Source organism: Metopolophium dirhodum, chromosome 3 (genome assembly GCF_019925205.1).
Source record: "Metopolophium dirhodum isolate CAU chromosome 3, ASM1992520v1, whole genome shotgun sequence".
NCBI lineage: Eukaryota > Metazoa > Arthropoda > Insecta > Hemiptera > Aphididae > Metopolophium > Metopolophium dirhodum.
Genome location: NC_083562.1, coordinates 34,593,807 through 34,605,740, shown reverse-complemented (window position 1 = coordinate 34,605,740; position 11,934 = coordinate 34,593,807). Strand labels below are relative to the sequence as shown.

General features: G+C 32.1%; 1 protein-coding gene across 1 annotated transcript; it reads left to right on the top strand.

Moving 5' to 3' along the window:
* Window positions 1-5,896: 5,896 nt before the first annotated feature.
* On the top strand, window positions 5,897-6,403 carry LOC132940647 (protein FAM200A-like). Its single transcript, XM_061008359.1, has one exon. The coding sequence runs from the start codon at window positions 5,897-5,899 to the stop codon at window positions 6,401-6,403; it is 507 nt and encodes a 168-aa protein (XP_060864342.1).
* Window positions 6,404-11,934: the final 5,531 nt, after the last annotated feature.

Here is an 11,934-nt window from a genome sequence, read left to right as displayed (position 1 = left end):
TGTTTATTGAACGTAAATACAGCTGATTATAAAAAAATATTAATAGGGGTTATGACCTACCTATATTGAAAGAAAAATAATTTAATATTTTCAAAATATGTATTTACGCGGTAGGTATATATGAGGATAAACGAAAAATATAGGGCACTTAAATCTTTGGGGCCAAGTTCGCCGCGTGCAGGCGAAGTGTATGTCTCTAATAAAACGGGTAAGACTAAAATGTTAAAGATCAAGCAGGTACATACGCTGTGTGGTCACTGTATCCACCACGGTTTTATTATTATTCGTCAAAGAAAATATCGGGTTGGTACGCTTGTGTCTGGAGAAAATATTTGAAGAACGCGGTTATAATGTGAGAAATGATTGGTGGACCACGTAAGGCGGAGGTAAATGATAAATTAGGCATGAGAAAAACACGGTTGAAGTGTGAAAGGATTATAATATACCCATTATGTACCTACACACGGTAACTGTATAGGTATATTATGTTATAATAATAATATAGTTTCGAAAACGATTACGGACTGTCGTGGTGCGTATTAATTTTCCAGGTTTTCCATAATAATTATTACAGTGGCCGCGGGGCCGCGGTGGCTGTGGTCGACGAATGAGGAGTGGCAGTCGGGTGGCATATTTGACATAATGCATATTTCCCGAGGAGCCGATGCCAACAGCGGATGAGTCCTTTTAAGCGCGAAATCCTATTGTCTGCAGCAGTCGAGGACGCAAATCAAAATGGAAATAAAATCGTCTCGAATTTTCCACCCGCATTAATCGTCGCTTTGTTTGTGATATTATAATATAACATGTTATTATTATTATTATTATTATCGTATATACATAATATTATATCGCTGGCCATCATACGCGTATATGATTTTTAGGTACCATTTAGGACGACGATTATGTTAAATTTAAAATGTCATGTAACGTAATACGATGATAATAAATTGATAACGAATATTGTTTCTTGCAGGTACTCTATAATCAAGGCCGGATTATAGGGAAAAACACGCCTAAAGGCAATGATTTAATCTCCACCCAGTATCCAAATATTACACCCCCGATATTATTTTTTAATTTTTTAAACATGTTCACATACATGCGACATGAACGCCCCCCCCCCTCCCCCTATCGCATAATATAGTATAGTGTATTATATGCATATTACCATCAGTTAACATGATACCTAGAAGTATTAATGTAGGTCTCTATTATGCATTCCAAATAATCAGTACGTAAACAAATATAAATTAATTATTTATATTATATAAAAATAATAATCATTACGAAATACACCCAAAATATACCAAATATATTAATCGGTTATTGATTTTGCAGGCGCCCAGAGTCTAGTTAATAATTTAGTAATAGTTTCCCATGCTTCCTGGAGGCCTCCGGCCCTGGATTTGTACACTACAATATCTTTCTGTATCAATTTTATTAGTCGGAGGTGCCTATACGTTATTATGAGGTTTTATAATAGGCCAATAATATTAATTGTAACGCTTCGTGCCGTCGTAGTATAGGTAGGTAAGTCATATTACAGCTTAATAAATAAGAAAGGTAATGAAAACAATTTTTCGAGTTATACATAAGAGTCAAGTCAACGTTCAGAACTACATTTTATAGAGTTTTGGTATAACTCATAATAACTAACTATTATGACGTAATACCTAATAGTTACCAAATAAAATATTTTACTCTCAACAAAAAATTGAGGAAAATAACTTAGCTCGGGTTAAAAAAGTTAATTCGTTTTTTTTTAATGTCACCGGGTTCACACAATAGGATATTGTGAAACTATCGAATTTTTTTGATTTATCAACTATTTTAGACCTAGTTAAATTTATATCTATCGTATCACACATTGTAGCTGGTTAAATCAAAATCTAAGGCGTGATTAATCAAAAATATATTTAATTATTTTTTTTATGAGTACTTTATAATATTATAGTTTAGTTTCACTCTTACCTTTTATTTTTTGCAACTAATTGAAAAATGCTAATAGTTTTTACAACGGACAATATTAATCTAGTTAGGTTGTTATAAATTAATTATAATACTATTGACCTAACCAGTTGGGTTGAAAAGTCTAAAAATTTTGAATTAGTACTAGTTAATCACCCATTAGTATGTGTAGTAGTTTGTTTTTGAAACAATTTGTGCGCGTCGCACTCTGGATTGCCAGATGGAAGACACATAATATAACCTAACACACATGGTATAGCTGGTACCTACTATTATAATATTTGTAGAGGTATTGAATATATTGTTATACAAAGGGGAAACAAAATACGACAATCCTCTGAGGTAGGTACACACTGAGGATGAAGAGGTGGTTTTGGACGTGGAGTTGTGTAGTTGTAAGCGGAGGTCTTATTGCTTTCGTTGCTATATTTCATAAACCGGTTGTCAGTTTCGTCTGGTGCGTTCACGTTCGGAGCTCTCTCTCTCCTTCTCTCTCACTCTCTCTCTCTCTCACACCCCCCTCTCACTCCTTCCCACTATCTCTCACACACACACACACACACACACACACATACACACACACACACACCCACACACACATACACACCTACACCCACACACACATGTAAGTCCATTATACGGGATGATCCATTTTACGTGCCTACGTGCGTCGTGGCGAATGTCCTTTGTCGCCGCCACCATTATAATGACGTGTAGATACATTAAACGGTTTCGTTTGTACTTAAAGATGTCTTTTTTATTACCTACTGCTGTGCACGTCGTTTTTTTCTACCGATTCCGATATTTTGTAGGATACTATCTTGTTCTTGCGGGATCAATAATAATTTCAGGTTTTGATAATTTCTATCTGTACTTCTGTACCTCATACACTGACGTATTTAGGATTTTACATTTTATTTTTCATGTCTATCGAAATTTTAACTATATTATATTTATTTATTTATTTTATTTTTTTTTTTATATCAAAAATGATTACTGGGCCTCGCTGAGCTAGAAACTAGTGTGGAGTCCCAGGAGTTATCTCGTCTACAACATTGTATTTATTAATACACACAAACAAATTTCAAAAGCAAAGTTAAAACAGCAAAATTAAACAATATGTTAAATAAAAAATGGAAATTACATTGTAGGTATTTAAACATGACTCTGTTGCATCGTATTCATGGAGAAGCCAGTGGGTAATGTATTTTTTAACATTGGCAGTGACATATCAATATATCATTAGGCAATAAATTATGTACCTATCTGAGTTCCAATGAACACTCAAACAGTTTTTGACTTCCTTTTTTCTTAGGCCATTTTAGGGAGAACTCATTAGTTGCGTATCTAGTACTGATTTCATGTTTTATAGGGGATAACAGATTATGTTTTTTATCTATGTCTTACAGATTTTTAAATATAGATGAAGTACTTACATTAAATTCATCAAATCATTTTTTTGTTGGATATTTCCAGTTTTTATTACAGGCCTGCACTCTTATAATAGTATTTTGACTTTTTTGAAGTTGCTGTAGAGCAATATTGTATGCCCCACGCCCCCGCCACAACTAAATAACTGTGATTAGAGATTCATTGAGAGTTGAATAAATAATTTGTATGTCTTTTTAATCTAATATCTCCTGTAAAAATGTCATTGTAATATATATATTCTTTCTTAACCTATTAGTTATAGTAATAATTGGATTTGTCCATTTAATGTCATGACACATTTCGATACCCAGATATTTGAAGTTTTTAACAACAGTCAATAGTAACCAATTTACATTGACATTTAATATTTTACAGTTTGGTTCATGTTGGATTTTTAATTCTTTTATGGTAGGTAAGTGTATTCTGACAGAGAGTGGAGTAATATTGATTTTATCAAAGTTTAAAAATAAACTATTTTCACTTGGCCAAATTTTAATGGACAATAAATCAGTCTCAATATTTTCAAATATTTCTTCCCAGGTGTTTCCATAACAGATCAACACCGTATCATCGGCATAATATATATTATACTGCTATTTAATTTTAGAAGTTTTATATCGTTTAGTTGAATACTGAAAATTACCGGAGAATGTGTCGTACGTAGTGGTACACCGTATTTTATAGTTTGCTCATCGCTAACTATACTATAAAATCATTTATTTTAACCCTCTGTTTCCTGTGTTGTAAATAAGATTTGAAAAGTGATAGTGCCGGACCATTAATACCTATGCCGTGCATTTTTTTTTTTTTTAGTAGCTTAACACGGTCCACAGTATCAAATGCTTTAGCGAGATACGTTTTATTATTACGCTAACAGTTATTAATATCCTAGAATGTTATAAATACGAGAATAATATAATAATGTACTACGCATGAAAATGTGGTTATGTGTTTGGTGCCGTCACCGAAAGTAATTAAGTGCTTTCGAAGAGTCAAAGAAAAAATGCGCGGTACCTAAAGGCGCGCAGCTTATTCAGTATTATCGTACTCGGACATCGAAACCTGCGACACGTGCGAGTTTGTTATGATATGTAGATCAAACGAAAGGCTGTAATAACGAGATTACGAATGTCAGTGAAAGATATTCGCGTTATATTATAAAGGTCGGCTGCTGAAGACCGAAAACCAGAAAAGACGTGGTGAACGAATCGAATTCGTCCGATCGTCGACGATGTACGCGAAGAAGGCGTGACATATTTTTCTTTTCGCAGGTATCATATTAGTATTTATAATAATTAATATATGCCATACATAAATAAACCCATAATTTGTTTTATCTTCGCGCAGCAGTACAATTACACCCACATTTATTATTTCTATATAATTATGATTATATTTGAATCGAACGTATCGTTGTCTCGAAACCTTTTTTGACGAGGAATATTCCAACCGTATATTGCCATACGATTTTTGTGGAACGGTTATTATTTCGGGTCAGGTCACAAAATATATTGTATTATAATATTATTACGTATAGAGGTACCTCGTCCTATACACAAACGGTAGTACGTATATTATGTATAATTAATATTTCAATTATTATATAATATAATATCATAGTCGCACACTTCATTGTTGTGTTTTTGTTTTGTACGTATAAAGACACGATGTAGACGCGACCATCTATCGTGAGCCCGCGGGAGCGTGACGTTTTTTTTTTTAATTTCATAACGCGATTAATAATGCACGTGTAATTTTTTAATAACATAATATTTATATTATAATATGCATCGACTACGTTATTTGCAGGGTGGTCCGATAAACTCGACTGCGGTGTGCAACGATCTCTCACCATACGGTTAGGTTGCAATGAACAAAGTATCTGCAGCTACATACAGGGCGATTCGCCAAGCGTGCTCGTTGTTTTTTTTTTTCAATTTTTCCGCTATTCGGAGCCGTTCGTTATGGTAGGTTTTACTGTATTATAAAATATTATTGTATCTTGTGTGAATTTTCGTCACTATGAGTTAGTTATTAGTTATTACACGATATTTCGATTCTATAGGTACCTCTATAATATATGCTCAGGTATATATGACGGACACCGCGTGCTACAACATATTATTAAGCAGAGGTACTGGCGCAAGTTTCATCATCATAAATTCATCCACATAAACTTACAAAGTTCGTATGCATAATATAGATCAGCGTTTCCCAAACCATGGGTCGCGACCCATCATTGGGTCGTGAAATTTTTTTGATGGGTCGCGACTAGCAGTTACGATTACAGTTATTTTAGTCGTAAAACTATTTTTGTGACAGTATAAATGGCTGATAGAGTTGGCATATTTAGTAGATATTTTTACTATACTTAATGATTTAAATTTTCGATGCAAGATAAAAATTTTGACATTTTTGATCAATCAAAAAAATTGCTTCGTTCAAAAAAAAAATTATTATTTACAAAAAAAAAGTAGAAATAGGAAATATTGATATGTTTTTTGTACTTAGCGAGTTTCTAGAAGAAGACGACTCAGTGAATGTTAATGATATCAAAACAATTATTTCATTGCATTTAAATCAAATATCAATTGCATTGAATAGTTATTTTCCAAAAGATATTTGTGACGATTTTCAATGGATTGAAAATCCTTTTACTGTTTCTATTGAAGAGTTGAACTTCAATACACTTCTTGAAACTCAGATTATCGATCATTCTTGTGATAAAACTTATGAACATAAATTTAAAAATGAAACTCTTGTAGATTTTTGGTGTGCAGTATATAATGAATATCCAGAACTTTCAATTAATGCAATAAAAAAACTATTACTTTTTCCTACCACTTATTTGTGCGAAAAAGGATTTTCTACCATGGCCAATATTAAAACAAAACAAAGAAACAGATTAGATGTCACACATGACATGCGCATTAGTTTATCTAAAATTGTACCCCAGTGGGAAATTTTATGCAACAGTGTCCAAAATCAAAATTCACACTAAATTTTCTATTATACTAATTTTTTGTATTTTATATTTTTATTATAATTTATTTTATTTATTTATTTATTAAGTTATTATTATTCAGTATATTGTAATCATATTGTATTTTATAAGAAACTCAATGATAAAATGGATTATAATAAAAATCTTATTTATTTACGGCATACTTTTTTTTTGGGGGGGGGGGGGGGGGGGTCGCGTACCTAATAAAGATTAAATTTATGGGTCGCCATTGCAAAAAGGTTGGGAAACGCTGATATAGATCATTACGAATTAAAAATCGTAAATATGTATTTATAACTATAGCTGTACGTGATTTGGGTGTATAGTCGGTTGAAATAAATCGGACTTTGAAAAAAACATTCAAACCTATTTACAGTTAAACATCTCTTAACAGACACCTCTAAATAGCGGACACTTCCAAATACGTTCGAACCCTCCGAATAGTGGACAACATTTCGGTAACCGAGAGTGTCCGGTATTTAGAGGTTTCACTGTAATTTATGAAAGCTTTTGTTATTTTAACATTTAAATCGATATTTGTGTTTAAGAACTTTTCATGTTTATAATGTTTATTATATTAATACGACCATTTCTTTTCGTTCAAGGTTATGACATGATTTCGCGGAGGACAAACACAATATACTAAGACACGTCTTATTATATGCGTATATATAAACGAACGCAACAATTTTCGTTCTTTTCATGGAACTACACGGTGTCATTTTTATCGAAGCATTTATTAAGTACAATGATGGCGGAACTAGGAAATATCGTATAGTGTCACCTCTAGCAATCTCCTCCGCTGATATAATTTCTATCAATCTGACCTCTAGCCACCGAAATAAGGTCAGCATTTTAATTGTCTTCATACACCCAAATACCTTCCACTGTTATATTGATGTTTGGTATAACGATGATATTATTATGTACCAACAACAGTGTACACTAAACTAGTGTAAAGCTCGCCTCGTTATTAGCATTTTTACTTTTCGTAACGCTCAAACGATAACAATGCCGCTTTGTTTCGATCAACTCGTGTCTTGCGGTGTGGCCAATACGGCCATGTATCGATCAGTACCTATATATATATTATATTATATAATATTATGTTGTTATAATCGTACATAATATAATAATTTATACATTTAATGTAGGTATATTGAACATAATAGAGCATAATATTATAGTCGTTGTTGCTAATCAATAAATTGGTAAAAACAGACTCGCGCGTCCAAATAAAAAAAAAAATAAAAATCCGCGATAAAATTTTATTCCGTATCGTTGATGTTATTAATGTGTTTTCATTAATCCACTACACAGTGTTCAATGTTCGATACCAGCCGTAACTAATCTTTAAGAGGTGTTACTGTTTTGTGCCCTGTATGAATTTTCGGCTCCACAATCGCTGATCATCGATTGCTTGTTTATTTGTCAAGAAGATTTCGTGGGAAGTTATAGGTTAGGTTGGCTCAAGATTGAGTTGTTATAATAATATGTAGGTACTGCTTTGAGTATTAAAACTATTCGAAAGAGAAAATCGATCGTCACGCGTCCCCGCACTGACCTATTTTGTTATTTTGGCTCTATTATTTTTTGTATGTAGGTATTATGGAACTTGATACGAGAGTTGACGTATTTTAATAAATATAGGTAAGTACCCGTAATCAAACGGAAACTCAGTTAACAAGTCGTGAACCATGTAAAATAATGTAATTATATTTTAATAATAGTAAATAATAATAATTATAAGTAAGTTGACGATATCGATAGGCAATAAAGAAAGTACCTATATATTATAATATATTATCGTCATTATTTAAGAAATAATAATAATAATAATAGTTCAACTTATTAGTAAGTTGTGAGTTGTAATCAAAAATATAAAATATGTTCCTGGGCTAAATTATGTATATTAAATGAATTCTTATAATTAATTTGAGTCAATAAAGGCGTACCTATAATATAATGCACGCATAATAATAAAACCAACATATTATTTATAAATTATCACACCCTTTCCAGCTAATCCCGGTTATTATAAAAATGTATTTTATATTAATTTTATAAACCCGAATATCATAAATACAGTTAATAAACAAAATAAGAGTATACCAAATGTTAAGTATACAGCTCAAACCTTTTCAAAATATACCTTTTTAGTTTGTTCCAGTTCATTAAACTTTAAAAGTGAATAAATATCATAATATCTTATGACTTATTGTACTCGTTCCATAATCATTTTCGTCTATTCAGTTCCTTATAATAAAAATTGAAAAAAAAACATTCAAAGAATTTCTGTAATCTCGTGTTACTTTTATTTATAAAACTAATTTTAACATAATCTGAATTGAAATATTTTAATTTTAATACACCGTAAAAACTAATCATTTAAAATTAAATTTAACGTTTATTTGAACTTTGTATGTTTTGGATAGAAACATTTATTTAAAAAACGTAAGTTGTTACAAATTGTAATTATAAAAAAATAATAAATAAAAAAATACATAAATTCATTTTACATTTTTATCTTTGTAGTTTTATTAAAGAGCACCGACTTTGCATAATATACAAGATATATTTTAATTAATGCGTTTTTATTTTATTATTTGAAGAAATCGTTTTTAACTTTCATGAATATTGTTTAGACAAACCCACTAAAATACATTTTTATCGTACATTAAATGCCATTCCAATTTATATACCTATTATAAAAATAAATTTGTTGAACTACTTCATATAGATTGCCCGAATGCCATTAAACAAATTGGACAAAGTAATGAGCATCATCATCTGATTGTAATAATATGGTCACAATTCACAACGACTGTGCTATTTCTCCTATAATTTCAACCGCAGTAGATAGTATAGCGCAAGGTCTCAACAAAATATGTCATGTAATGAGAGTTGAGTTTTAATAGGAAAGCGGTCGATGGTTTATTGTATATTTTCGTATCATTGTTATTTTTGCAAAATGGTACATTATTACAACAGTGGTGATAAAAATATAATATTTAATATCAGTACGTATAATATGATTCAACCTCACGGCTGAAAGATGCATCATATTCGATAACAACAACTAATAACTATAATATAATTGGCAGACGATTCTTCAATTTTAACATGGGAATACTGCGATTTACACGTGTTGCGTGCCTATTATATTTTGCTGTACCAACAATAGGTACTGCATATTATTGTTATAATAATAATATAATGTCTTTTGTATAAATCGTTAAATAAATATTATAATAATACAATAATAAAAGAATAAATTATATTATTTTACTAGCTGATCCCACGCATTTCGTTGCCCGTAACAAATTAAAACTTACAAAAAAAACGTGGATTGTTTAATTCCTTTTGGGTGTAACTCAGTCTCACTGGTAGGCAATCCGACTGCACGTCGGATCGAGGACAATGTGTGACGGCATTTCAAGTAGATAATTTGCGAAAATTTGATTTGATGCATGCTTGCACTTGATCAGCCCGATTATCTAATGGCAAGCAAATAATAAATTTCTATACTAACTATTTATCCTATAACCAATAGCAACCATTTATAAACAAAAATGTCCTCCATAAATCCCCGTTTGAGCACCTCCCCTGGTTGGACCTGGGAGAGTAAAAAAAACCTTACGACGTATTCAACGAAATGTACGGAAAAAATTTCATTAAAATCGGTGGAGCCGTTTCGGAGGAGTGTGACGGCAAACATCGTGACACGAGATTTTTATTTATTATATTTGAATAGAAGACTAGTCATATAATAGCACTTCGCCAGTGTGTGGTTTTTTTTGTTGTTGTGGCAAACCCTAAAAGTATATACCCTTTATAGATGTATCTCGGTGCGAGTGTATCTCAGTTTTAGTGTACGTACTTACCTCAGTCTACGGACAAATCGACGTAAGTGTACCTAGCTTTGCAGTGAAATAATTTTACCTATAGATGGGCAACCACTAAGCGTGGATTGGATTTAGCTCTTAGTATATTTTTTAATGTGGCTTAAACCACTTACTCTCTAAACTTTTCTGACATCTCTAAAAACAATATCTGAGATTTTCGTCAAATTCAATTGAGTAGTTTTTGAGTATACATAATATATAAGCTACACACATACATTTGGTTTCAAGTTATAGTTTCATTATTCGAGACCATAGGGGCGAGAATTTGATGCATGCTTGTACAAAGAAAAAGTTTCAATTTCCAAAGTACATTTCAAGATCCCTGTTTGACCACCTCTTTAAAATCCGAATATCGGAAAATCCTTTCTTATTGCACATCTAGATCATCAGAGGAAACACTTTTCCAAATTTCAAGTTCGTACGTTTTGCTGTTTTTTGTGAGGTAACGTTGAACGAGTGAGTGAGTGAGTGAGAAGTGGGGTTTGGCTTATATATATAGATAACTGGACAAGCTGAATATTATAATATTGTTTGAAAAGGTCACGCGTTGCCGTTAACGTTGTTTGTGATATTATATTTCTGTTTTTATTCTGTTTGCATTATGTTTACAAACACTTATTATTGACTATAAAATAAATCGAACGAGTGTGAAATTTGTAAATAATTGTGACTTGCCCTGGGTGTATCTCTACCCACTTCTTCATCATAATAAAAATGAGACATTTTATATATTTCCCAGTCCATTTACTTAAACGTCTTGGAAACGTCCCCCGGTGTCACGTACATTATTAATACCGTTTTGGGATATCAGTGCCCCCTTCAAAAGTCCTTCAAGCCCCATTCCGCTGCCCCACTGTTACCGCCGCACCACCACCGCTGCCGCCACCATCATCCCCTCAACTCCATCCCGTTCGCCACCAGTGCTCGAAACATGGTATATACTTGCCGGGGAAATTCGATAAACATTACGACCGCCACCCTACGCGCGCGTATACCTACATACTATATTATATACATGTATACATGTATACACACACTATAACGACCACGACAATCCCTAAGCTCCCTCTCGCAGCCGTCTCTCTCAAAGGCGTCACACACATATTACAATTTTATTAATATATGAACTCGATGCGTGCGATCTTACTTACCTACGTGTGTATGTATATTATGTATAGCATATATTATTATTAACAACGTATCGACAAGCATTTCGTCTTTTGAACTACATTGTTTTAACAACGATTATATAATAAAATACTATAGTATTATTATGTTCAATTATATATTATATTTTATCAATCGTTGTTTTTGACGTCTATTCGAGACATCGAAAAAATATATCACACCTGACGACTGACCTGTAATTATTTTCACGGAAGAGTGAATGTATTTCAGAGGTAAAAGATATGTTTTTGCAATAGAAAGTAAAATAAAAAAAATGCTCTCACGTGTCTCTTACATAATAGTATATAAATGTGTTTAACACTTCGTCTTCTTGAGAACTTCTTCAATCCTTACAAATAAACTGTAGGCCACGATAAAATTATACAAACATCAAAAGATTTGAAAATATTTAATTTTTATTACTGTAAATATGTTATACTGCCGCAAGTGATAACG

What these genes read in the sequence shown, in the direction of transcription:
- LOC132940647 (XM_061008359.1), top strand. Translation starts at nt 5,897, where the DNA reads ATGTTTTTTGTACTTAGCGAGTTTCTAGAAGAAGACGACTCAGTGAAT.